At 40.0% G+C, this 24,205-nt stretch overlaps 1 protein-coding gene across 1 annotated transcript in view; it reads right to left on the bottom strand.

Annotated features, from left to right (window-relative positions):
- CHST7 (carbohydrate sulfotransferase 7) overlaps window positions 1-23,999 on the bottom strand; it is a 36,141-nt gene extending 12,142 nt beyond the window's left edge. The window contains exon 1 of the mRNA XM_044667003.1: window positions 22,510-23,999. Within this exon, the coding sequence (XP_044522938.1) occupies window positions 22,510-23,999 (1,490 nt within the window). The remainder of the gene's footprint in view (window positions 1-22,509) is intronic.
- Between the last annotated feature and the right edge of the window lie 206 nt (window positions 24,000-24,205).

Consider the following 24,205-nt stretch of genomic DNA (forward strand, 5'->3'; position numbering starts at 1 on the left):
GGGCTATAAAAGAATGCCTGCCCTTTGATCCAGCCATATCATTGCTGGGTTTGTACCCCAAAGAGATCATAGATAAACAGACTTGTGCGAAAATATTTATAGCTGCGCTTTTTGTGGTGGCAACAAACTGGAAAAGGAGGGTATGTCCTTCAACTGGGGAATGGCTGAACAAACTGTGGTATATGCGGGTGATGGAAAACTATTGTGCTAAAAGGAATAACAAACTGGAGAAGTTCCAGGCGAACTGGAGAGACCTCCAGGAACTGATGCAGAGCGAAAGGAGCAGAGCCAGAAGAACATTGTACACAGAGACTGATATACTGTGGTAAAATAGAATGTAATGGACTTCTGTACCAGCAACAATGCAATGACCCAGGACAGCTCTGAGGGATTTATGGTAAAGAAAACTACCCACATTCAGAGGAAGGACTGCAGGAGAGGAAACACATAAGAAAAGCAACTGCTTGAACGTATGGGTCGGGGTGGACATGAATGGGGATGTGGACTCGAAATTACCACACCAATGCAACCACCAACAATTTGGAAATAGGTCTTGATCAAGGACACATGACAAAACCAGTGGAAATGTGCGTTGGCCATGGGTGGGGGGATTGCGGGGGGTGAAGGGGAAAGTAGGAGCATGAATCATGTAACCATGTTAAAAATGATTATTAATAAATGTTTAAAAAAAAACAGGTCAGAACAGTCTCCAAGTTTTCCCCCTCCCAGACCTGATTCAGTACAGTAACTTAACATAAAAGAATAATGAATGAAATATGGAGAAATTGTCTCCCATGAAAAAGCCTGTACTTTCCCACCACTGTAGGTCAAACACACCTAACACATTGTCTCTAAGAAAAAGATGGATGGTGAGAATGAATTTCCATGCCAACTTTATGTATGATCTCAAAGTGTATAAAATAAACACAGCCCAAAAGCTGACCAGAGCAATCTTTATGATGCCTGGCTCTGGCTGAAACCTTGATTACTCTCATTCATCTTAATCATGTCACTGATGCTATCCCACCACCAAGATTCTCCTGGACCTATGGGAGTCCTTTCCTCCCATATGGAGATATAATTAGGGATATTGACTCAAAATGAGCACCCTAGTGCAAATATCAATAAGGAAGTAGATCCTGATCAATGACACATGTAAAATCTGGTGGAATTGTGCATTGGCTATGGGAGGAGATGGAGAGAGGAGAGGGATAGAACAGGAATCCTATAACCATGAATAAATGCTCTAAATGAATTAATTAATTTCAAAATTTAAAAAATAGTCACAGCAACTGACAAATGAAGAAATTCAAGCTATCAACAATCATATGAAAAAATGTTCTTTCCATTTATCACAAGCAAAGATCTGGAGAAAAAGATAATAAAATATTTCCTTTAAAATAATAATAGACTATATAATTATGCCCAAAGAATTATAAAACTGTGTATATTCTTTGACCCAGCATAACACTATTGAGTATGATCCTGCACGTTATCAGGGAATAAGGAAAATAACTTATATTTTTTAAAATAATATAGCAGCCCTCTTTGTGGTACCAAAGAATTAGAAATTGAGGGGATATCCATCAATTCAGGAATGGCTTACTAAATTGTGGTATACATTTGTGATAGAATATTACCGTGCTGTAAGAAATGATGAATATATAGATTTCAGAAAAAGATGGAAAGATTTTTTATAATATTCTATTTTCCCCCAATAACATGTAAAAGCAATTTAACTTATTTTTTTTTTAATTTTGGGTTTCAAATTCTCTCTCTCTTTGACACCTTCTTTGCTTCACCCCATCACACCCCACGCCATGGCAACCAATCTTATATAGATTTTATATGTGCAATCATGTAAAACATTTCTCCATATTAGTCATTTTGTGGAAGAGATGTAAAAAAAGACAAAAAAGAAAGTGAAACATAGTATGTTTGGTCTGCATTCAGAGTTCATTGGTTCTTTTTCTGAAGGTAAATGGAATTTTTTCATCATGAGGCTCTGGGGTTGTCTAGGATCCTCAGTTATAAAGTCTTACCCATTGTCCCTTCTGTCTCCTATCCACCCCCACTGAGCCCACAAATAATATTTGAGTTAATTTCCCTGGTTTTCCCCCTAAGACTATGTACGATGTTCTTTTGGTTCTGCTTACTTCACTTTGTATCAGTTCATGAAAGTCAAAACCTGGAAAGATTTGCATGAAATAATGAAAAATGACATAAGCAAAACCAAGAGAATATTGTATACAGAACAGCAATACTGTTCAAAAAGTAATTATGGGGGCAGATTGAGAGTCAGGCTTAAAGATGGTCAGTCTTGGGTTCAAATTTGACCTCAGACACTTCCTAACTATATGACCCTGGTCAAGTCACTTAACTAGCCCTTACCACTTTTCTACCTTGGAACCAATACACAGTATTGGTAACCAATATGACAGATGGTAAGAATTTTTTTAAAAGTTACTTTGAATATCTGAGTTTATGAATATTCAAATCAACGAAAAAGAGAAGATGCTATCCACCTCCAGCGATGGAACTGATATATGGAACTATGTATTGTATGGTTTTATACACACACACACAAACATGTAAGTGTGTGTAGGTGTGAAACATTAGCCTTCTCTAAGGTGGGACTGGGAGAAAGGGAGACAACTTGAAACTCAAAATGTAACAAAAAAATTTTAAGTCAAAAGGCTAAAAAAATAGATAAAATGTAAGGTATCTCATAATGAAATCAAATGACCTGGGAAAGAATTTGAAGAGAGAATCATTATCAGAATTTATGACAAAAAAGAGTCTTGACTTTATATTTCAAGAAATTATATAAAAAATTTTACCAAATCTTTTAGGACCAGAGGGCAAAGTAGAAACTGGAAAAATCCACCAGTCTCCTCCTTAAAAAAACATTAAAGTGGCAAAACTTGGGGTTCCAAGGTCAAATTAAGAAAATGGCAAGCAGCAAAAAAGAAAGATTCCAAGTACCAAGGAACCACCATTGGGATCACATAAGACTTAGCAGCCACTACATTGAAGAATAGGAGAGTTTGGAATAGGAAAATAGCAAAATATAGAGGCTTAGGGGGCAGCTGGGTAGTTCAGTGGATTGAGAGCCAGGCCTAGAGACAGGAGGTCCTAGGTTCAAATCCGGCCTCAGACACTTCTCAGCTGTGTGACCCTGGGCAAGTCACTTGACCCCCATTGCCTACCCTTACCAATCTTCCACCTATAAGTCAATACACAGAAGTTAAGAGTTTAAAATTGAAAAAAAAATATAGAGGCTTACAGCTAAAAATTATTTGGCCCAGTAAGACTAAGTATAGTCCTATGGAGTGAGGTGGGGGTGGGGAAAAATAGCCCTTTAATGAAATATAGAACTTATAAGGATTTCTGATGAAAACACTCGAATTGAGTAGAAACTTTAAAATATAAACACAGGAATCAAAAGAAACCTAAAAAGCTAAACTTGAATGAGCAACCAGAAGGAACTAAACAAGAATAAATTACTTACATTCTAAAACAGAAGCATGTTACAAGAATCCCCTCAGAAACCTTATATAAAGGAAGTCTAATTAGAGAGCCTGGGAGTGATTTTGTTATTCTCTGATCTTAAAAGAAGGGTATAGAAATACACTAAAGGGAAAATAAAAATGGGGAAAATTCTCTAACGCAACTCAGTCTATACAAACAAGGAGGAAGGAAGCAGACAATACTTGAACTGATTCACTCTCTCATCTAAACTGATAAAAAGAAGGAAGAATACACACACACACACACAAAGTTTAGTACAGAAATACAATTCATTCCACAAGTAAACAGGAGGGAAAGGGGAGACCAAGAAGGAGGGTAGCTTAAGGGAGGTCTCAATCACAAGTAAAACAAACTAGAGAGGATAGATTTTGAGAAGAACGGCTCAGAAGAAAAGGATAAGAATTTATTTGGGGGGGCTCTGAGTGAGTGAAAGAGAATAGGGATAGAGGAACAAATGCATATTATACTAAAACGAGAGCACTGATGCTGAACTTATGTCTTACCACTATTCTTTATAAAGAGAAGACAGAAAATAAAGATAAGGAAAAGTATAAATATACAATCACAATCATAATTGTTAAAAAAATTGGGATGCAGAATCCCAAGGTATTTGCTTTGTAGGAAAGTTGCCTGGAACATTGAAAGGTTAAGAGTCTGCCCAGAGTCACATAGCTAACATAAGTATAGGTTAGATGTTATAGAATCTATAACATAGACCCTAGGCCTTTCAAGTTCTACTCACTAATTTTAGAATATTCTTTCATTAATCTTTTCCTTGAACTTTCATGTACATTTTCTTCCCCTCTCCCATTCTACCTCACCTATTGAAAATACTTTTCATTATGAGTCATCCCCCTATTTATCCCAATCTATCAGTTGTCTCCCTACCCTACCTAGATCCTATTTCAAATGTCCTTTAATTCTTCATGCTCTGGGTTGTCTTTCTAGTTATTCACAATACTCTGCCACACTTAACATCTATTCCATGTTCCTGGGTTCTAACATTGCTGGAGAACATAAAAAAAAATAGTCCCAGGGATACCATACTAACTCAACTATGTCCTAACTTCAGCTCATTATCCTTTCCTTCATCTCTCTTACAGAAATAGCTGAAATCTTTTAACATCCCTCCTCAACATCTCAAATGTTCTTTATTTTCCTGTTGTCTTTCTTTTTTCCCTCCTACTTCAGAGAAAAAGTTGTCCCTTCACCTATAAGCATAATTCTATCCCCTTTCATTTCTTCTTATTCCATTAATCATACTTTTAAAAAAAAAACCTCACCTACTGTCTTAGATTCTAAGGCAAAGAAGCAGCAAGATCTCCCATGTTGGCAAAGGAGTAGCATACATGCCCCAGCTACTCCATTCCCCCTCTCCACAGCACCTGAGGACATTTTTTTGCATGCCCACTCCTCTGTCCAGCAGCCCAATATGAGCACTTCCTCCCTCCACTGTCTGGGGTAACATGGGGGGGGGGGGGCTCACAGGCATCTTGAAGTTGCAGTTTGGGCATATGATCTCAAAAAGGTTCACCAATACTGGACTCTAGGCAATAGGGATAGCTAAAAAGTATCTGAAACCACATTTAAATGAATCTATATACTTTGTTTCTTTCATAGCTCCACTCACTTCCTCTCTATTGATTCTCTTCTTTTTGCCTACAAATACACTCAGGTCTCCCTGATTCTTTAAAAAAAAAATCTCCCAACTGATCTTCTAATTCACACATTGAATACCCCAGTTCTATGTCTTATTAATAGTTAATTCTCAACCTCACTGACCTTTTTGAATATGACCTCCAAATTCTGTTCTTAATCCTTTCTATATCATCTAACATTCCCTTAGTCCTCTCCCCAATTATGGTTCTGCTGTAAGGCTTGTTTTGAAAATGCAAATTTTTGCAACTCGATTACTATACGAGAGAATAATCTGAGTATATTTTGAACCAAACATGATTTTGTCTGGTCAGGTAATGAGAAAGCAGAAAACTACACCACTTTATCATCACCCACAAGCTATAGCCTTTCTGATAGCTATTGCCACAAGTAAATCTTCTGATGCAACAGAAGCTGTGGGAAGAAGAAGATTTGTCAGAACCTATGCACTTCACCCCTTTCTGAAATGGTCACAGGTCAACATCCCAGAGTTACTACCCACTGAGGTAGCTCTCTCACCCATAGTTGTCACCTTTGCCAAACCAGCCCAGGTTCAGCAGCTGCTCAAAGTCATGGAAATGGCTACTATTTATTACCGTTTTGTGAATTTCTTAACTATTTAAGATACAGAAAACTCTGATACTGTTTTATTAGGTTCCTATCATTTTTCATGTGTCACTAAAAAAGTTTTTGAGTGTTATGAGTGTTGTATCCCTAATTGGGATTATGGCTTTTCCCCCATAAGCCTCATAGTATTTATTGTGCAATTTTGCATAAGCACAAGTGATTTTTCAAGAATGTCACATTATAGCAGACTTAACTACACTTCATGAGACTCCTCCTTTATGCAGCCACTTTTGTTACACATGAAAAATGAGGAACCAGTTTATTGATTGGCTATGTAGAGGGAAAAAATAGTGAATTTTAGCTCAAGTTTTTACACACAAAACTGAAAAAATTTCATTCCCTTTCCCCCACTCCTCACTCCCAAACAGAAATTTTTGTCGCTAGGCCAGTGCAAAGGTTTTAGTTATTTACAGAGTTTACATTAAACAGAATTCAAACAATTTTTTAAAAAGCTGCCTATACCATCAAATCAAACACTTTCTGATCTATCCTGAGGAAAATGATCAACAGTTCTTTTCATTTGTGATCAAAAGGTTGTTAAGCTGATAAAACAATGCATACCCTTTGATCCAGTAATATACTAGGTCTACATCCCAAAGAGATTTTTTTTAAAAGGAAAAAGGACCTACTTGTACAAAATTATTTTTGTAGTAGCAAAGAATTGAAAATTGAAGAGATATCCATCCATCAATTGGAGAATGGATGAACAAATTGTCGTATATTATGGTGATGGAATACTATAATACTATAAGGAATAATGAACAGGATGATTTCAGAAAAAGCTGGAAAGACCTACATGAACTGACACAGAGAAAAATAAGCAGAACCAGGAGAACATTATACACAGTAACAGCAATACTGTGGAATGATCAACTGTGATAGACTTAGCTATGCTCAGCAATACAATGATCCAGGACAAATCTGAGGAATTTATGTCAAAGAATGTTACTTTCCTCCAAAGAAAGAACTGTTGGAGTAGGAATGCAGATAAAAGCATACGATTTTTCACTTTGAGGTTTGGGCTTCATATGATTATTCACTCACAAAAATGAACAATATGGAAATATGTTTTGCATAATAATATGCATATAACCTAGATTGACTCTCCAGCTCCAGGAACAGGAAGGGAAGGGAGGAAGGGAGACTAGATCAACTGTATAACTTTGGAAAGCTTATGTGTAAATTTGTTATTACTTATAATTGGTAAAAAATAAAAATAAAATAAAATTTTTTAAGTTTGTTAAGCTGGAGGAATCTGACTTCTTACTTTCTTAGCACTGGGATAATATTAACAAATTACTTTTGAATTAATTTACAAAAGCATCTGAACTGGTATAGTTCAGATACTTATCATCACCAAATCATAGCAGATCTTAAAATAAACATGGTTCTCATGTATATTTCTAGCCATTCAACAGTTAACAAAATAAAATTTACTTAGCCATAAAGAAGAAAATTATTGAACTGGAATACTCACTGAGGACCCCTGGAGTTGATTCAGCTGGGCAAAATACCCTTGCCCTAGTTGCTCACTGAGATTCATTAGCCAAGCATCAGAGAAGGCACCAGGAGCTCTTTCCCAGGCAACCTGGGGCTGTTTTGTATTCAAGAGCTCTGGAAGTGATGTTGATAGCCTGAGCCATTAGTCCCCTAAGCCAACCAAGTCTTGACAAAGGCTTCAAAACCTTTAATGAAAAATTATCTTTGCTTGCACGGGATCAAAAATAGGACAGTGTTCAGACCACAAAAACTGTGGGTAATTAGGTAGCTATGTATGCAAAGTCTAAACCCCACCTCCCTAGGTGTCTGAACATGGGTCATTATATTAATTAAGCCAGATTCCATCTCCTCCCTTCCCCATGGACTAGCATACATAACTCCTCAAATGCCACTAATGTGAGTCTTGAGTAGTTCATCTTAGTGATTTATCCTCATTATGCAGTAATTAACAAGCTTTACCTGAATCATATCTTTGATAAAAATATTATCTTCACAGCTCTCTTTGTAGTATCAAAGAACTAGAAACTAAAAGGATGCCCATCAGTTGGGATGTAGCCAAATTGCTATATGAATGAAATAGAAAAATTATTGCTCCAAAAGAAACAATGAAAGGGATGATTTCAGAGAAACCTAAGAAGACTCATCTGAATTGAAGAGAGAAGTAAGCAAAACTGAGAGAGCAATTTAAACAATAACAATATTATGAAGAAAAGCAATTTGGAACTCATAAGAATTCTCATCAATCCAATAGCCAGTGAAGAATACTACCCTCTTCCTAACTGTCAGTTAACAAGCATTTAAGAACCCACTACATAGCAAGCATTGTGATGGAGCTGAGATGTAGAATGAGACCATACATTCTAGGGCACAGTCAATTCCGGAATTTGTTTCTCTTGACTATGCATATTTATTACAAGGGCTTTGTTTTTTTTTATTTCTGTCCAACTGGGAAGGGATAGGGAGAAAGAGAAAATAAATGCAGTTTAATTTTTTTAAGAAAAAAATAATATTATCTTCAATGTTGTTGCCTTTTAATTCTTGGGCTGTCATAATTATTCCTCATTTTCATCTTTTCTTTCATTTCCTCTCTCTATTCCTATCTGATTCCCAGTCTGATTCACCACCAGCTTTCAGAATCTGTCCTTATATCCTACCAAATAAGTTAGAGAGGAAAGACAAAAGCAGTCCTCTCAACTCCTCTTAAATCGTCAGATGCATCAGGAGCCTTGGTGTCCTTGAACTTGAGCTAGTTCTTGCCCAGACTCTGATCTGATCATTCTAGCCTTCATTCAGTTAAACTTGTCAGATACTACAAGAGTATCCCTTCCTTTCCTACTTTTCATTATCAATCTCATAGAGAGGCTATTCTGTACATGCACCTATTGCTTCTCTATCCACTCTCTCTCTTCAACTCTGCAAAAGACTTCCTTCTTGATTATTCTCTCCAAAGTTAACAATGATTTCCTCCATTGGCAAATCTCATAACCTTTTCTCAAAGTCTTGTCTTCCCAAATTTGCCTAAATGTGGGCATTCCCCAAAGTTCCATACTTAATTCTAACTTCTCTTAACATCATATGGAATTCTCTTAATATGTCATCTAATCCCAAAACTTTAACTGGCACTTCTATTCAAGATGACTCTCAAATCAATATCCCCAAGCCCTAATATCTTGTCAGAGCCTCAGTCTTACATTTCCAAATGAGTGTGCTTCTTGCACTTCAAACTCACCAAAACTAGTTTCTCTTCTCAGTTTCTTATTTTCATTAATAGAACTATCATCGTGCCAACCAGTTAGGCTCAAAATCTTGGAGCAATTTTTTTCTATGCCTCTCTTCTTATAGCCAGTCATTCAATGACCTCTACCTAGTCTTCCTTCAACATGTTTCATGTGTCTGTACTACACCCACCAGTCTAGTTCACACACACTATTACCTTATATCTTGACTCCTGCAAAGCTTCCTATTTGCTCATCCTGGCTACAGTATTTCTTCTCTCTAACCCAGTGATGGCAAACCTATGACACGCATGACAGCACTGACACACATAACCATTTTCGATGACATGCGGCTGAGGATGAAACATTTGCAATAATGTAGTATAGACACTCTGTGCACTATAGATGACAATTCTACCTATACTAATTTACCTATTTTGGTTTATTAACATAGTTATATATTACAATTATACATTTTTGTGATTTAAACTATAAATATTGTTAAATTGTGGGTTTTTTCTTGAAGTGACACACCACCCAAGTTATGTTCGGTTTTTTGGCAAATTTTGACACACCAAGCTCAAAAGGTTGCCCATCACTGCTCTAACTCATTCTGAGTCAGGCTACCAAACTAATTTTTTCTTGTCTTTTTCTTTTAAAAAAAAAAAAACCTTACATTCCATCTTAGAATCAATCTAAGTATTGGTTCCAAGGCAGAAAAGCGGTAAGGGCTAGGCAATCAGAGTCACATAGCCAGGAAGTGTTTGAGGTCAGATTTCCCCAGGACCTCCCATCTCCAAGTCTAGTTCTCTATTCACTGACCCACCTAGCTAACCCCAGACTAATTTTTTTCTAAAACATTTCTTTGGTATTGTCACTACCTTTTCCAAAACCTTCAAAAGCTCTTATTGCTTAGAAAATAAGATTCAAACTCTTCAGCCTCACATTCAAGATCTTCCATTGTCTAGACCAGTGATTCCCAGAGTGGACGTCACCGCCCCCTGGTGGGTGCTGCAGCGATCCAGGGTAGGGGTGGTGATGGCCACAGGTGCATTTATCTTTCCTATTAATTGCTATTAAATTTTTTAAAAAATTAATTTCCAGGGGGCTAAGTAATATTTTTTCTAGAAAGGGGGCGGTAGGCCAAAAAAGTTTGGGAACTACTGGTCTAAACTCAAACTCTTCCACTCTTAACTTTCAACTAAACTAGATGGCTATTTCCCAAAGTGGCCTTGCCTTTTCCACCTTTGTTCACATGGTTCCTTCTACTTTGAATATCCATCTTTCCCCTTCATATTGCCTATTTAAAGCCTAGCTCAAATACCATACCACCAGGGAGTCTTCGGAGATCACCTCAGATGGAAATCTCATTTTTGAACTTCTTTGTTCTACTTTGGAGCATTTATTACATACTAATTTACAATTATCTGTGTTCACAGAATTGTCATATAATTTTTACAGCTATGAGGAGTCTGAAAGAAGTAGCCCGAGTTCTTCATTTCAGTAATGAAGAAAAGGAGGAGACAGGTCAAGTGAATCACCCATCGTGTCCCAAGTAGTCAGTGAGTGAATCAGGTCTAAGAGCCAAGTCTCCTACTCCAGAGCAAATGATGTTCTTTATACCATATCATGCTGCTCCATAACTTCCCTAGTCCCCTCATTCATGAAGACAGAAACCATGCCTTAGACGTTTCCATATCTTTCACATAATATTTTTACTTCTTTCACAGGTTGCCATGGTCAAAGAATGCCTCACCTAGTTGCCCAGCTGCTAGAAGGGTGATTCTTCCCCAGCAGAAGGTAAGGTCTTTTCAGGCAGGGACTACTTTGCTTTTTGCCATTTGCTTTGAATCACTAGCCCCTGGCACTGTGCTTTATATGCTAAAGGCCCTTCATTATTGCTTATTGGATTAATTTGTGGTGTGTCTCTATATCAGAGATTCTGAACCTGAGATCCATGAACTTGGATGGGGAATAACACCTTTATTATAATATAATCTGTTTTCTTTGTAATCTTATGTATTTTACTTCATTTTATGCTAAATAGCACAGGGAATAAAAGCATCGGGCCTATAGCCAGGAAGACCTGAGTTCAAATATGGCCTCAAACATTTACTATCAGTGTAACTTTGGGCAAATCACTTAATTTCTGTTTGTCTTAGTTCCAACTATAAAATAGGATAGTAATATCACCTATGGCCCAGGATTGTTGTAAAAGACTTAGTTCAATACCAGTGTGATAATGAAATTAAATCTGCCCTGCCCATCCTTAATCTAATCACCAAAGGTGAGAACATTCCCACTTAATTCACAAGTTGGGAGGTCTGTGACCTACATGTGCTAGAGTAAGTGATGAATCAAAATTTACTGACTGCCCGGGCAGTCAGTAAGAAAAGCATCTATTGTGATTGGACATGTAAACTAAGAGGAAGGCACAAGACATGAAGCAAAAGAAGCCCCTTTAAAAGAGAGTGACAACTTCCAGTTAGGGGGAGTTCAGTTCAGCCTGGAACTGGACCTGAAGGAGCACTGGCTGGGACCTTAGACTTGCTCTTTGGCCTGGAATTGGACCGGGAGAAGCTCTGGATAGGACCTTGGACTTAGTGAGACTGTTCTTAAATCTCTCCCTTAGAACTACACAGGGCGAGTGAAGAAGGCTGACTACCTTAATCTCCCTGGAGGCACCAGCCTCACAGAGGCTCCCTTGATTGGGAGAAGCCCTCCTGGCTAAATCCCTTGTTAATTTGATTTTAGGCTCTCCAGCTGGGCCTCTGGAGCACTGCTGGAGTAAAGCCAGGGAATGAGTACATAGTCTAGTTCTTTAAACTAGATCTCTTACTCCACCCTCTTCTCATCTCTCTACTCCCACTCTTATATTTTGTAAATAAATTACAAAAATCATTTTAGAATTGAGATGTTTTTCAATTCTTGGTGACCACACCTTTAAATATTAATATATCCAACCAAAAAGCTGTTTTTTCCCTCTTACACCTGGCACATAGCAGGAGCTATAAAAATATTAGCTATTATTAAATGCTAACTATTATTTACTTATACATTTATTCTAAGAAGTGGTGCATTGGCTTCATGATCTAAAGGAGTCTGTGACTCAGAAGCCGATAAGGACCTCTGCTCTCTACACTTGGCTAGGTTGACAGTTAGACAGCAGGTCATCTGTAGCCAAGGCTGTGCCCAAAGCCTTTCCCACTTGGTAGAGACTATCAGATTGAACTCCACTAGCACTTTGTTTGGAAACCCTGTTTCCATGATATAAAGCAGGTGGTACAGTAGAACTCTACTGAATAACTAAAAATTGAGGGGAAAGGAACATTCTGGAGTTCTGTGGGGTGAAGGAGAGGGGCCATATGTTTCATATAATGAGGTGGCTCTTCTCCTTGCCAAGATAAAATCCTCTATATGCACAAGTGATCTGATTCTATACCATCTTCTCCAGCAAATTGTCCCCTCTCCCACCCCCTCCAGGGCAGCTAGATGTTGAAGTGGATAGAGTAACAGGTCTGGAATTGGGAAGTCGGAGTTCAAATCCAGCCTCATAGATACTTTTTAGCTGTGTGGCTCTGGGCAAGTCACTTGAAACCGTGATTGCTTCAGTTTCTTCATCTGAAAAATGGACTAGAGAAGGAAATAGCAAACCACTCCAGTATCTTTGCCAAGAAAACCAAAAGAGGGTCATGAAGAGTTGGACATGACTGAAAAAACTAAATATCATTACCCCCATTCTCATTTATCTTCCCTCTTCCTCTCTGACATTGTTGATCACTCTTTCCTTTTGATACTTCCTTCTCTATAGGTTTTCATGATACTACTTTATCTTGGCTCTCCTCCTACCTGTCTGACCACTCCTCAGTCTGCTTTGCTAGATCTGCATCCACATCATACCCACCAACCACAGGAGCTCCGCAGTGCTCTGCCCTGGGCCCTCTTCTCTTCTTCCTCTACACTTTTTCACTTCTATATGTCATTAGCTCCCATGGATTTGATTGTTATATCTATGTGGATGGTTCTCAAATCTAATTATCTTACCTAGTCCTAACCTCTCTGCTCAACTCTATTCTCACATGTCCAACTACCAACTGGACATCTCAAACTGGATATCCTGTAAACATCTTAAACTAAACTTGTCCAAAACTGAATTCAGTATCTATCTCCCAAAATTCTCCCCCCTTCCAAACTTCTTTATCACTCTTACGGGAACTACCATCTTTCCAATCACCAATGCTCACAAACTAGTTGTTATCCTTGACTCCTAACTTTCTCTCACCCACTATATCCAAACCACTGCCAAAGCCTATTGATTTTATCTTCATAACATCTCTTGTACATGCTCCCTTATCTCCTATGACATTGCCACCACACTGGTACACACTCTCATAACTTCATGCCTGGACCATTGAAAGTCTCCTGGTTGGTCTGGCTATCACAAGTCTCTCCTCACTCCATTCATCCTCCATTCACCTGTCAAAGTGATTTTCCTCAAAGAATAGAAACTGAGGAGGAAGGAAGGAAGGAAGGAAGGAAGGAAGGAAGGAAGGAAGGAAAACCACATGATACTCATCTCTAGATAAACAAGTGAAAATCAGAGTGAAGATCTGTTTCTCTCTGTCTCCATATATACACATAATCTCAATCTTCACACTATACTCATATGTAATATGTGTCTATTTGTGGAAAGGGTATCACAGAGTATCATATATATATGGAAAACATACCAAAGGCACTTTCTGTATATGTCTTGAAAGAGAGAAGAGGGAAGAGAGAAATGGGATAGAGAGAAAGATTTTTTAATATGGCCAATGCAGAAATTTGTTTAATTTGACTATACATACTCTGTAATAGGTTTTGCTTTCCTTGCTTTCTCAAAGGAGGTGGGGGAAAGAGTACAGTAGAGATGTGAAAACAAAATAAAATTCAATTTTAAAGTGATCTTTCTGACCATGTTACTCCCCCGACTCAGTAAGCAAGCTTTTCCTGATCTCCCTTTGATCTCCTTTATTTTAGCGCCATTTTCTATTATTTCCTATTTATCCTGTATCTATCATTTTTTTCAATTGTTTGCATACTGTCTCTACCTTATTAGTTCCCCAATGTATTTACCGGTAAGTTCCTTGAGAGCAAGACTACTCTTTTAATTTTCATTGTATCCCCTCCAGCATTTAGCATAGTGCCTGGCAAAGAGTAGGCATTTAATAAATGTTTATTGGCTAACTGGCTTAATTGAGTTTCAGGATTAACTAGTTATAAGTGTCTGGCATAGATTTTTCTATTTGCAAATAGTGGAAAGGACAAATTTAGTCAGTATACCTGAATTTGATTACCTGTGTGACTGTGGGAAAGTTACCTCACTAGACTCCAGTTTCTTTTTCTGCAATATAAGGGGAATGTACTATATGATCTCTAAAGGTCCCATCCAGAGCTAAACTCAATGATTACCTCATCCAAACCAGTAACTCCAATTGTCCTCCCCAATTCCCTTCTATTTCTAAACAGCCAGAGCTGTTAACGAATAGCCAAGTTCAGACAATTTAATTTCTCCACTTCTCCCTAACCCTTCTCTCAGTGTAGGAAAAAAAAAGATGCTAGTAATCTATGAAGTCATCACAGCAAATAAGAGGTTAGTTGTTTGCCAACCGAGAATCACCAACTTTTCTCAGTTCACTGAGGGGCATCTCTGTTTTGATAGTGGGTGAGTCCTACTAAAACTTGCCCAGGTGGGAAGCAAATGACAATTTCTCCTGTACTTACAGCAATTCTTCTCTAAAGAAAAGAAAAATGAATGCAGAAGACCCAAATACAATTTGCTTCTGTATTACTTTTCCAGTAGCCCTCTCTTTTCTGCGGAGCAGCTCTTTTCTTGGGAAAATATAGCAAAAAGCATGACTTTTCTCTGCTGTCTGCTGCTGGTAAGGGTAGAGTTTACTTTAATTCATATTTAAATTTTATACTTTTTTTTGTAGGAGCCAGATCAGGGCAAGGATGAAAGACCGAAATGAGAAATCATCCTGATCTCTAATGTTTTTATTCCAAGCAGTCCTTCAGTAATGCTGTAGAAAACAGTAACATCTTCTTTTTGTTACTTAGGAAGTCTGATCTATTTAGCTGAAAAACTGACCCCAAATTTCTTCAGGAAGCTCTATCCCCTCCCCACTCATCCTACTGTTCATCTGATCTCTCTCCACCTAAGTCATCATTAAGCCAAGTTACATGTACTTATTGTCATCTTCACATTAACTCCTCATCTTCTCTAATTCTTCAAAATAGGCATATCAGCAGCCCTAAAGAATCTCAAATGAGTACCCTGCCTCAGGGCTCTGCTATTTATTTTGTTTTTGTTAAGTTTTTTAATGCCACAATACCCATATATTTATTCCAAGAAAGTATCCCAAACTTCAGACTTTGTTTTCTGGCTTATTTCCCAGTATTACAGGCAACTACTCTGGGGCATCTGTGATGTACTGTTAAAGACATCTCCAACTTAGTCTAAACAATAGTTAATCTTAAAAGTGCTGGCACCAAGAAATCCTTCCCAGCCCATGTAGCACAGTCCTGCTATGAGACTTGTTTGTGCTGGCCTGGCTCAGATCTTCCCACCAAGATCACAATGCATTATACCATTTGTTCTAACATACTAGGAGGGAGAAGAAATGTCCTAGCCAAGTCTCATTAATATCAGAGAAGGAAGCTTGGGATCAACAAGAAAAAATATTTCTCTGCTGTGATCATAATCCTCAGGATATAGTTCAACAGCAAAGCTACCCACTGTTGAAAAAATAAAGTCTATTGAATTCTATGTTATCATTGAAATTCAATGTGTTAATCCTCTTTCACTGTTCTGCTCTGTACATGGAAAAACCCAGTTTTATTTCATGTTTGTTAACAGGGTAAAAATGAAATTAATTCAGTGTGTTAGTCTTATTTGATATGATTCTTAATCCCCCAATTTAAAATTTTAAACATCCACAGTCATCTAACAGTTTGGCTTGGCACTTAATAGAAAGAGAGCAAGATCTTCAGCCTGAACATCATAGGATACAAAGCCCAACAGATACAGCTGTTGGCAATAGGCCTGCAGAGAAGGAAAAAGGCATTAAGAACACCCTTTCTAGTGAAACATTGCTGAGCTTCACAATTTTTAGCCAATTAGGGTGCTTCCTGTTTAGCTCCTGAAAAGTCCTCCTGCTTCTCTGTGTTTCTTCCAAATAACAATCCACTGTCCAAACACTGAGGCAGAAGTTGTTTCATTCCAACCAGGGCTCTTCTTACTTTAATGCTTTGCTCCTGACCAGCAGCATTTGTTTTTCCTGGTTGTACAATTCCTTCCCAGAGAAAGGAGGATGCCAGGAGCCCCAAGGAGTGTTGTTTAATGGAAAGTCAGGCCACTTACTGTAGCATCCCTCCAAACCACTGCAAGGGATCAGACCTGTGGCATAGCCAGAAGATGTAGACTTCCTAACTGCCCTACCTAAGGTTAAAAGAGAAACACATCTATTGATTCTGTGCTTTAGAAAGTCAATCTCAGCTACTATTATAACAAGAATCCCACCCCTACCCATCTCAATGTAGTGTTGACTCCTCACTGTGTCCTGGCTTCCTGATTATTGAAAATACCCAAGTATCACGGTGGGGACCTTTGCCATCACTACCACTTTGCCTTGATGAATGTTAAGACATATTTCTTATCAGAACTGGATTTTTTTAAAAATCAAAAACATTTTGTCAATGGAAAGAACAATAAAGCATTAGTTCTACTCAGGTACAGTCACCTATTACATGAGTATAGTAAGCATCTAAAATCTAACTGTATATTTATCATATAATATATAATGTATACAAGTGGATTAACTAGCTAGGAATGAGGAACTATCTGAATAAGCCTATCCAGGGCCAGCTAGGTAGTAAAGTGGATATCGTACCAGGTCTGGAATTGGGGAGACCTGGGTTCAAATCTGGCCTCAGATAATTCCTGCTGTGTGACCCTAGGCAAGTCACTTAACCCCCATTGCCCAGCCCTTACCTACCCCTCTTCTGTCTTAGAATCAACACTAAGATTCCAAGACAGAAGGTAAAAGTTTAAACAAAGTAAAATAAAATAATAAGCATATCCAAACTTACACCTTCAAATTAGTGTGGTTTTTCAAAACTCTTGCCCCAGACAACTGAACATTTGTGCTCCATGTATTTCTGAAATAATTCCATACATATTCCCATATCCCTTGAGGTGACTTATAGGCCTCATACACACACACACACACACACACACACACAAAAGTCTTACTCCATTTCTTGTTTTTATTATTAAAATTAGTATTACCTAGCTTATTCATCCATTTGGGGTCTAAATGACTTTGGGCTGCTTCTATAAGCCAATCAGACTAATCTTTGAAAGGCAGAAGATTTGTCATCCTGAAGAATATTCAAACCAAGGTGCCTCTGACAGACACTGAAGACAAGTCTAAAAGAAGATTTCCCAAAATACCATGAGCAATGAAAGTATCACAGGACTATGAAAGAAACCTCCTTTGATAGGGACAACATTTCTTCGGACATGATTAATCTGGTGTGGTCAAGGAAAAAAATTCATTACTTTTTTAGCCATTCCTTCTATGTATCTATAGATACACAGACATGCCCTCTTCCTAATGTACAGTTTCCATACCCTCATACTGCTTTACTGATGAAGGCACATTGAATTGTGTTGGATGAGAAATCTCATACGACAGATTCACAAATACACATGTACTATGACTATCTATTCCTTTAAGAGTATCAATCGAGGGGGCAGCTGGGTATCTCAGTGGAGTGAGAGTCAGGCCTAGAGACAGGAGGTCCTAGGTTCAAACCCGGCCTCAGCCACTTCCCAGCTGTGTAACCCTGGGCAAGTCACTTGACCCCCATTGCCCACCCTTACCACTCTTCCACCTAGGAGCCAATACACAGAAGTTAAGGGTTTTTAAAAAAAGGAGTATCAATCGAATTTGACTTTAAATCAATAAACATTGATCAGATGTCTACTACGCAAGATGAAATGCTAGGCAACAAAAATGAAAAACAGTCCCTGCTCTCAACAAGCTTACAATTCTATTAGGGAAATTAGTCTTGAATTAAGTTTCCCAAAACACTTTGTTGGGAATTGCAGGGGCTAAAAGACTGTTTTAAAAAAAAAAAAAAAAAAAAAGTGCCTTCCACCATCAAGAAGTTTATTTCCGGATCCCTCTGCTAGTGACTGGAACCAGAGTGTTTGTCCTCTAAACACTATCTTTTTAAATGAAATATATCCCCTACTGAAATGGATTTACCTTCCTAATGAAAGGGTGAAAAGGTCTATTGGGACAGCTTTTAAAAATATCAACAAAAATAGGACCCTTGTCAGTTTGAGGCAGACATCTCTGATTTCAGTGGGCTACTGATAGGGATTTCTCAGGGGAAGAGATATATCTAAATCTATAGACATCCAAGGCTTTTGTGAAAGGCTAGAGACTGATGATTAAGAGCATCTTACTTATTTACTTATTCCTCCTAGTAAGTTGCCCAAGAACATACAGGTATGTTAATTAGCAGGACGCACTCAGGACTCTTCCCCTCTGCCTTCCTTTAGTTCCTATTTGATTGCCTTTTTCTACTGTCCTTGACTTCTCAGGGACATTTAGAGAAGCTGACTGTTGTGTTGGACTTAATTTTCCTTGGACTTGCTGACACGGCACATTCATGGTTCTCTTCCTACTTCCCCTATTCCTCTTTTTGTGGGGTCCTCCTCTTTCTGTCGTAAATGTGGTTTTCTCTGTCCTTGATTCTCTTCTTATTCTCAATTTTCATCCTTCCCCTTGATGACTTCATCCTCTCCCATGGTTTCAACAGTATGGCATAGTAAACTAAGTGACTTAAAATAAGGAAGACTTGGGTTCAAAACTTGCCCCATTCCTAGCTGTGTGACCCCAGGCAAGTCACTAAATCCTTCCTGTGCCCAGCCCTTACCACTCTTCTGCCCAGAAACCAATATACAGTATTGATTCTAAGATGAAAGGAAAGGTTTTGTTTGGGTTTTTTAATAAATAAAAAACTTGCCTCCAACAGTTATGATGATGAATGAACAAGGGTATACTGCTTAACCTTTCTCAACCTCAGTTTCTTTATCTGTAAAATAGAGATCATAATTCCTGGGTATCTATATCCCGGATCTGGTACAAGACTCAGATTTAATCATTTATGGAAAAGCACTCTGGGAAATTTAAAATATCGCATAAATTTAAATTATCATTTCTATGCAGATAATTCTTAAATTTGTATTCCCACCTATCTATTAAACTCTTCCCAAAGCGTGTCCTTTATCTCTAATTCTCCACTAAAAATCTTCACCTACATGTGAAGATGCAATTGAGATCCAGAGGCTTAAGAGATTTCTCCAAGGACACACTGCTAGTAAACATCAGAGGTGGGATTTTTAGCCAGCATATTCCAACTTCAGAGCCAATGCTCCAAAAACCAGCTGTGTGACCCCAGGAAAGTCTCTTAACCTTAATGTCTGAGGCAAACTCTAAGGCATAGTTGATGATCTGCATTTGTGGTGAGTTTTCTTATCAGCATTTCCATAAAACAATGAAATCAGAGACTAGGACCAAAAAATCCCAACCCTACTGGAAGGTTTTGGGCCCAAACATCTTTGGCATGTGGAGAGGGCAGGGTCTAAAGGAAGGGAATCACAGAAAAGTCAAGGGTGGTCCTTTAAAATGACTGATTTAAAAAAAAAAGGCAAATGTAGGTGAGGGTCTATTCTTTGACAATAGTTTGTGAAACTGAGCTGGTTTTTCTCCAGCTCCAATGGTTTCCTCAGTCAGTTGTCAACACATCCCACTTTCTTAATGAAGGAAAGGAACTGATTATCACATCTTAACCATAACATCCTTTTGGGGGCTAATCTTGTATATACAGATTGGACAAAAAGATGTTCTAACTATCCATCACACAAGGAGGGCAAAGTTACAAGTTTGTTCTTTCCTTTTTTTACAATTTCCATTTTTCTTTCAATTCTACAACCCTGAGTTGTGTTTAGTTATAGTGGGTCAGGGAATGAACCTCTGATTTCATTCATAAAGGGAACTCCCAGAGTGGAAATGCAGGTAGGCATCCTTTCCGTAATTCAAACTTAATAACCAAAAGCACTAAAAGGTTAATGATGTCAATTGTTTAATTATAAATACCGTGTTTATAATTGTTTGATATTATAAATGAAATATATTTAATCAGTTTAATTATATCACAATTATAATGTATGTTATTTAATTATAAATATTGTATTTAAAGGCTAGCTAAGTGGCCTGAGGTAATTTATTTTTAAATTCCTGTGCCTATAGAGGTCAGAGAAAGATGTGTTGTTATTTAAGGTTGTTATGAGGAAGTTATTCTACAGAGTGTAAAACCCCATATAAATGTGAACCACTTTCATCAAGGCTGTGTAGGAGGATAATTCCATGCAGAATAAGTGAAATGATCATCACAGCTCTGAAATCCTGCTCTCAGAACAAAACTCTACAGCTTTCTAAAATCATCTAGCAGCCCAATCTGAAGCATTTTCACTGGCTTTCCCACTTTCCCTTCCTCATCTCTACTTCCTGGGCTTTAGCTTCCTTCAAATCTCTGCTGATGTCCCACCTTCTACAAGAAACCTTTTCTGGTTACCTTCAAATGTAGTGCCTTCCCTCCAAGATAACCCCTTCATGTCTCTTTCACATACACACAGCACACACAGAATCTTGTTTTTTTCATAGAGGTTTGAATGTTGTTTCCCCCTTCAGACTAAACTCCATGAGAGTAGGGGCTGTTTTTTGCCTTTAAAAAATATATATATCCTTTACCCTCAGCACAATGCCAAAGAGATGTGAGGTCAATAAACGCTAGTAGATTGATTCTAAGAGAGCCTGTCTCTCCTTGACATCATAGGATCATAAACATATTTTGAAGGTACCTTAGAAACCATTTAGTCCAACTTCCTCATGTTACAGATGAGGAAACTGAAGCCCATGCAGGTTAAATGACTTTCCCAAAGTTCCAAAAGTACATCCCATGAAGAGGTGGGATTGAATCCAGAATCCCCAGACTCCACTTTAGTGGTCCTATAAATGCAGACATTAAAGTAAGAAACGTTGGAATATTGACTGACATTTAAATAAAACTGGGGGGAGGGTGGCAGTATAGCAAGGAGACATAGACCTATGGAATTCCCCCTACAGTTAGAAAGATATCATGCAACTATGTAAAAGATTAGCTGATAAAAGAAGTTGTTTTAGATGAAAAAAAAAAAAAGTAGGACCTCTCTTCACCAGGAAGTTAGGAAAGAATGCGGATTTCCTTAGCCCTCAAGAAACTGATTGAGGAAACCATCTGATGAGTTTAGGGAAATATCAGTTCTCCCGGCTTTTAAAATCACTGCAGTTATCAGTAACAGCCCCAGCCCCATACTCACTTCATTGGACATTTTCAAGGCTCAGTCTTGCTTGCCCTTAGGTCCCTGGGGTATGCTCCATTACAATATAAAATAATGAATGGAAATACAAGTCATTTCCTTCCACCCACCGCTAGTTTTCCTCATCCTTATCCTCAGCCTTACAATATTGTATTCTACACTACTCTACAACATATGTGAGAAAGAATTCTCTGGCCTGCTGACTGAATTGTCAATTAGGGGAAATGTCTGAAATCAGTCTTCCGCACAAAAACTAAGTCCAAACCCTTTGCCAACACGTTGGGCTAAATGAGGGCTAGTTAGCAGGTCCTAAGATCACTTACAAAGCCAAAGTAGCCAGAGAATCTCTCTGGCATTTAAGCTTTACAAACGGAAGGGGGGGAGGGGGGGAGAGAGGAAGTCTCCCTTAACGAGAATTTTCTTTTACAGACTTTAACAAAACTTCGAAACTTCTACTTCACGGCTGATTAAAGCTCCCACAGCGGGAGATGGAATGCTAAGGCAACCAATATTACAGGGTTTAGAATGAGAAGGATGATGATCTGTTACATGCATAATTCCTCCATTTTACAGATGAGAGAACTGAGGCCCATGGAAAAATCTGAGGTTTTCAGACGACAAAAAAGTAATTGGAAAAGGTACTCACCTCCTGAGAGGGAATGAGGGATTTAATACAGTATAAGACACCCGTTTCTGAACATGAACAATGTAGTAATTTGTTTTGCTTGACTGTGCATATTTATTATGAAGGTTTTGTTTCCTTTCCAGTGGGATGAGGGTGGGGAGGGCTGGAGGAAGGGGGGGGGGGGGAGTTTGTTCGTTGAAAAATAAAGTAATGGAATTTTCAAAGGGAGTAGGGCCTCGAAATGAGGTAATCCCTGATCTAGTTTTGTAGGAGGGGAGATTTAGGAATATCACCTGTTTCTCCACTTTCCCTTCGACTCAAATCCTTTAGTCATTCCATCTGTGTAAGGGGACACTTTAGGGATTTTTTATACACTTTACCTGGGAAGCTGTTTTGTAGTGCCTTCCCCTTCTTTCTTCAGCTTCTCCACCTGAGGCTTCCCTTCCGGGAAGTTCTCCGAGCCGCCGCCTCCTCCTTTCTCTCCACTAAGCGGGTAGGCTAGCAGGCGCATAGCCTGGCCACAGGAGGCTTCCACTTGGCGCACCTGCTCCTGACTCAGCCTCTCTCTCCAGGCATGTACTGCCTCCCTGGCGTCCCGGGCCGAAATGAGGAAGGGTCGGTCAGCATTGTAGCCCGAACCTCGAGTCATATTGAGGGCGAAGCCCTCCAGGTCCGGTAGGATGCGCAAACCCGCAAAGCGCAGCAGGCGAGCCAGCTGGGTGCGGGGCTCCTGTACAAGGTCCTCGTAGCGCAGCCGTGTGTATCGCCTGCGTAGCCAGGCTGGAGAGCTCTCCGCGAAGAGCAAGTCCCGCAGCCACGCTTCGCAGATCACCTCCAGGGCTCCACTGAGGAAGAAATCCGCCCGGGGGCCCGGAGGTTGGGCCCGAAATAGAGATGCCCCTGGGCGGGCCCCAACACCTTGGGCAAAAAGCAGGCGGTGGAAACGGTCCGCCTTCTGGCGAGTGCGCAACACCTGGATGCTCTCGCGCACTAGTGCCTGCTTGGACTTGAGGCGGGAGTTGTGCACTGCCCTCGGGTCACGGAACAGCTGGATGACCTTGAGGTTGAGGCCAGGGTCCCGCAGCAGCGGCACGAGCACGCCCAGGTCCAGCAGGCGCACATCTTTGATTACCACCACGGGGTACTTCCGACACTCCGCCTCCAGCGCCCGCAGCGCCACAGGCGGGCAGCTTCGCTCGCAGGTGGCCCCGTCAATGAGCCCCACCTCGGCGCGGGGTTTGGGGGCGGCGGGGCACAGGGGAGCAGAGCAGATCACCTTGTTGGTCTTCCAGCCAAAGAGGGCGGCCGTGGTGAGGTTGGCGGAGGTCGGGGCTGATGCGGCGGGGTCTCCCGGCGGGGAGTACAACCGCAGCACCGAGAAGTCGCAACGGAAGAGCGAGCGGAGCATGTCTCGCAGGGCGCCCTGTAGGCTCTCTGCATCGCCCGGGTACAGCGCCTGCCACAGGTGCCACATGGGCTCATACAAGTAGAAAACGTCCGGGTGTTGGTTGAAAAGCTCTCCAAGGAAGGACGAGCCTGTCCGCCAAGTGGCGTGCAGGTAGACATGCTGCTTCTCGCGCTGCAGAGGCGGCAGCCGTCGGGCAGAGTAACTCCCGTTCTGGAGGCTCTCTGGGGCTCCAGCTTCAGCCCCGGTCAAAGTTTTAGTCTCCTCCTTCTCCCCGGCAGCCGCCGCCTCCAGGCTCCACACGCCCAGGCTGCTTGGAAGGCTGGGACAGCGCCGGACGCCTGCCTCCTCGCCCGCCTTGCGATTATCCAGGACGTAGGGCAACAGCAGCAGGACCAGAGTATACAAAACTAGCAAGAACAGGAGCTTCCGATGCTGCCGGCGTCGCCGCCGCCGGCTCTTCATGTCTGTTCTTCCCGCCCCGCCCCACCCCACCCCAACCCACCACGCAGCCTCTGCCCCCAGCACTCCTCAGGGTATAATGGACTAAACCTAAACCCTAAATGGGGGCTCCTGGTTGCTGCTGGAGAACCAGGAAGAGACAGAGAGGGAAGGGTGTGATGGAGAGGCAGGATGACGAGGGCGTTACTTTCCAGTGGTCCTCTCTGCTT

The sequence above is a fragment of the Gracilinanus agilis genome, chromosome 3, assembly GCF_016433145.1.
Source record: "Gracilinanus agilis isolate LMUSP501 chromosome 3, AgileGrace, whole genome shotgun sequence".
NCBI classification, from domain to species: Eukaryota; Metazoa; Chordata; class Mammalia; order Didelphimorphia; family Didelphidae; genus Gracilinanus; species Gracilinanus agilis.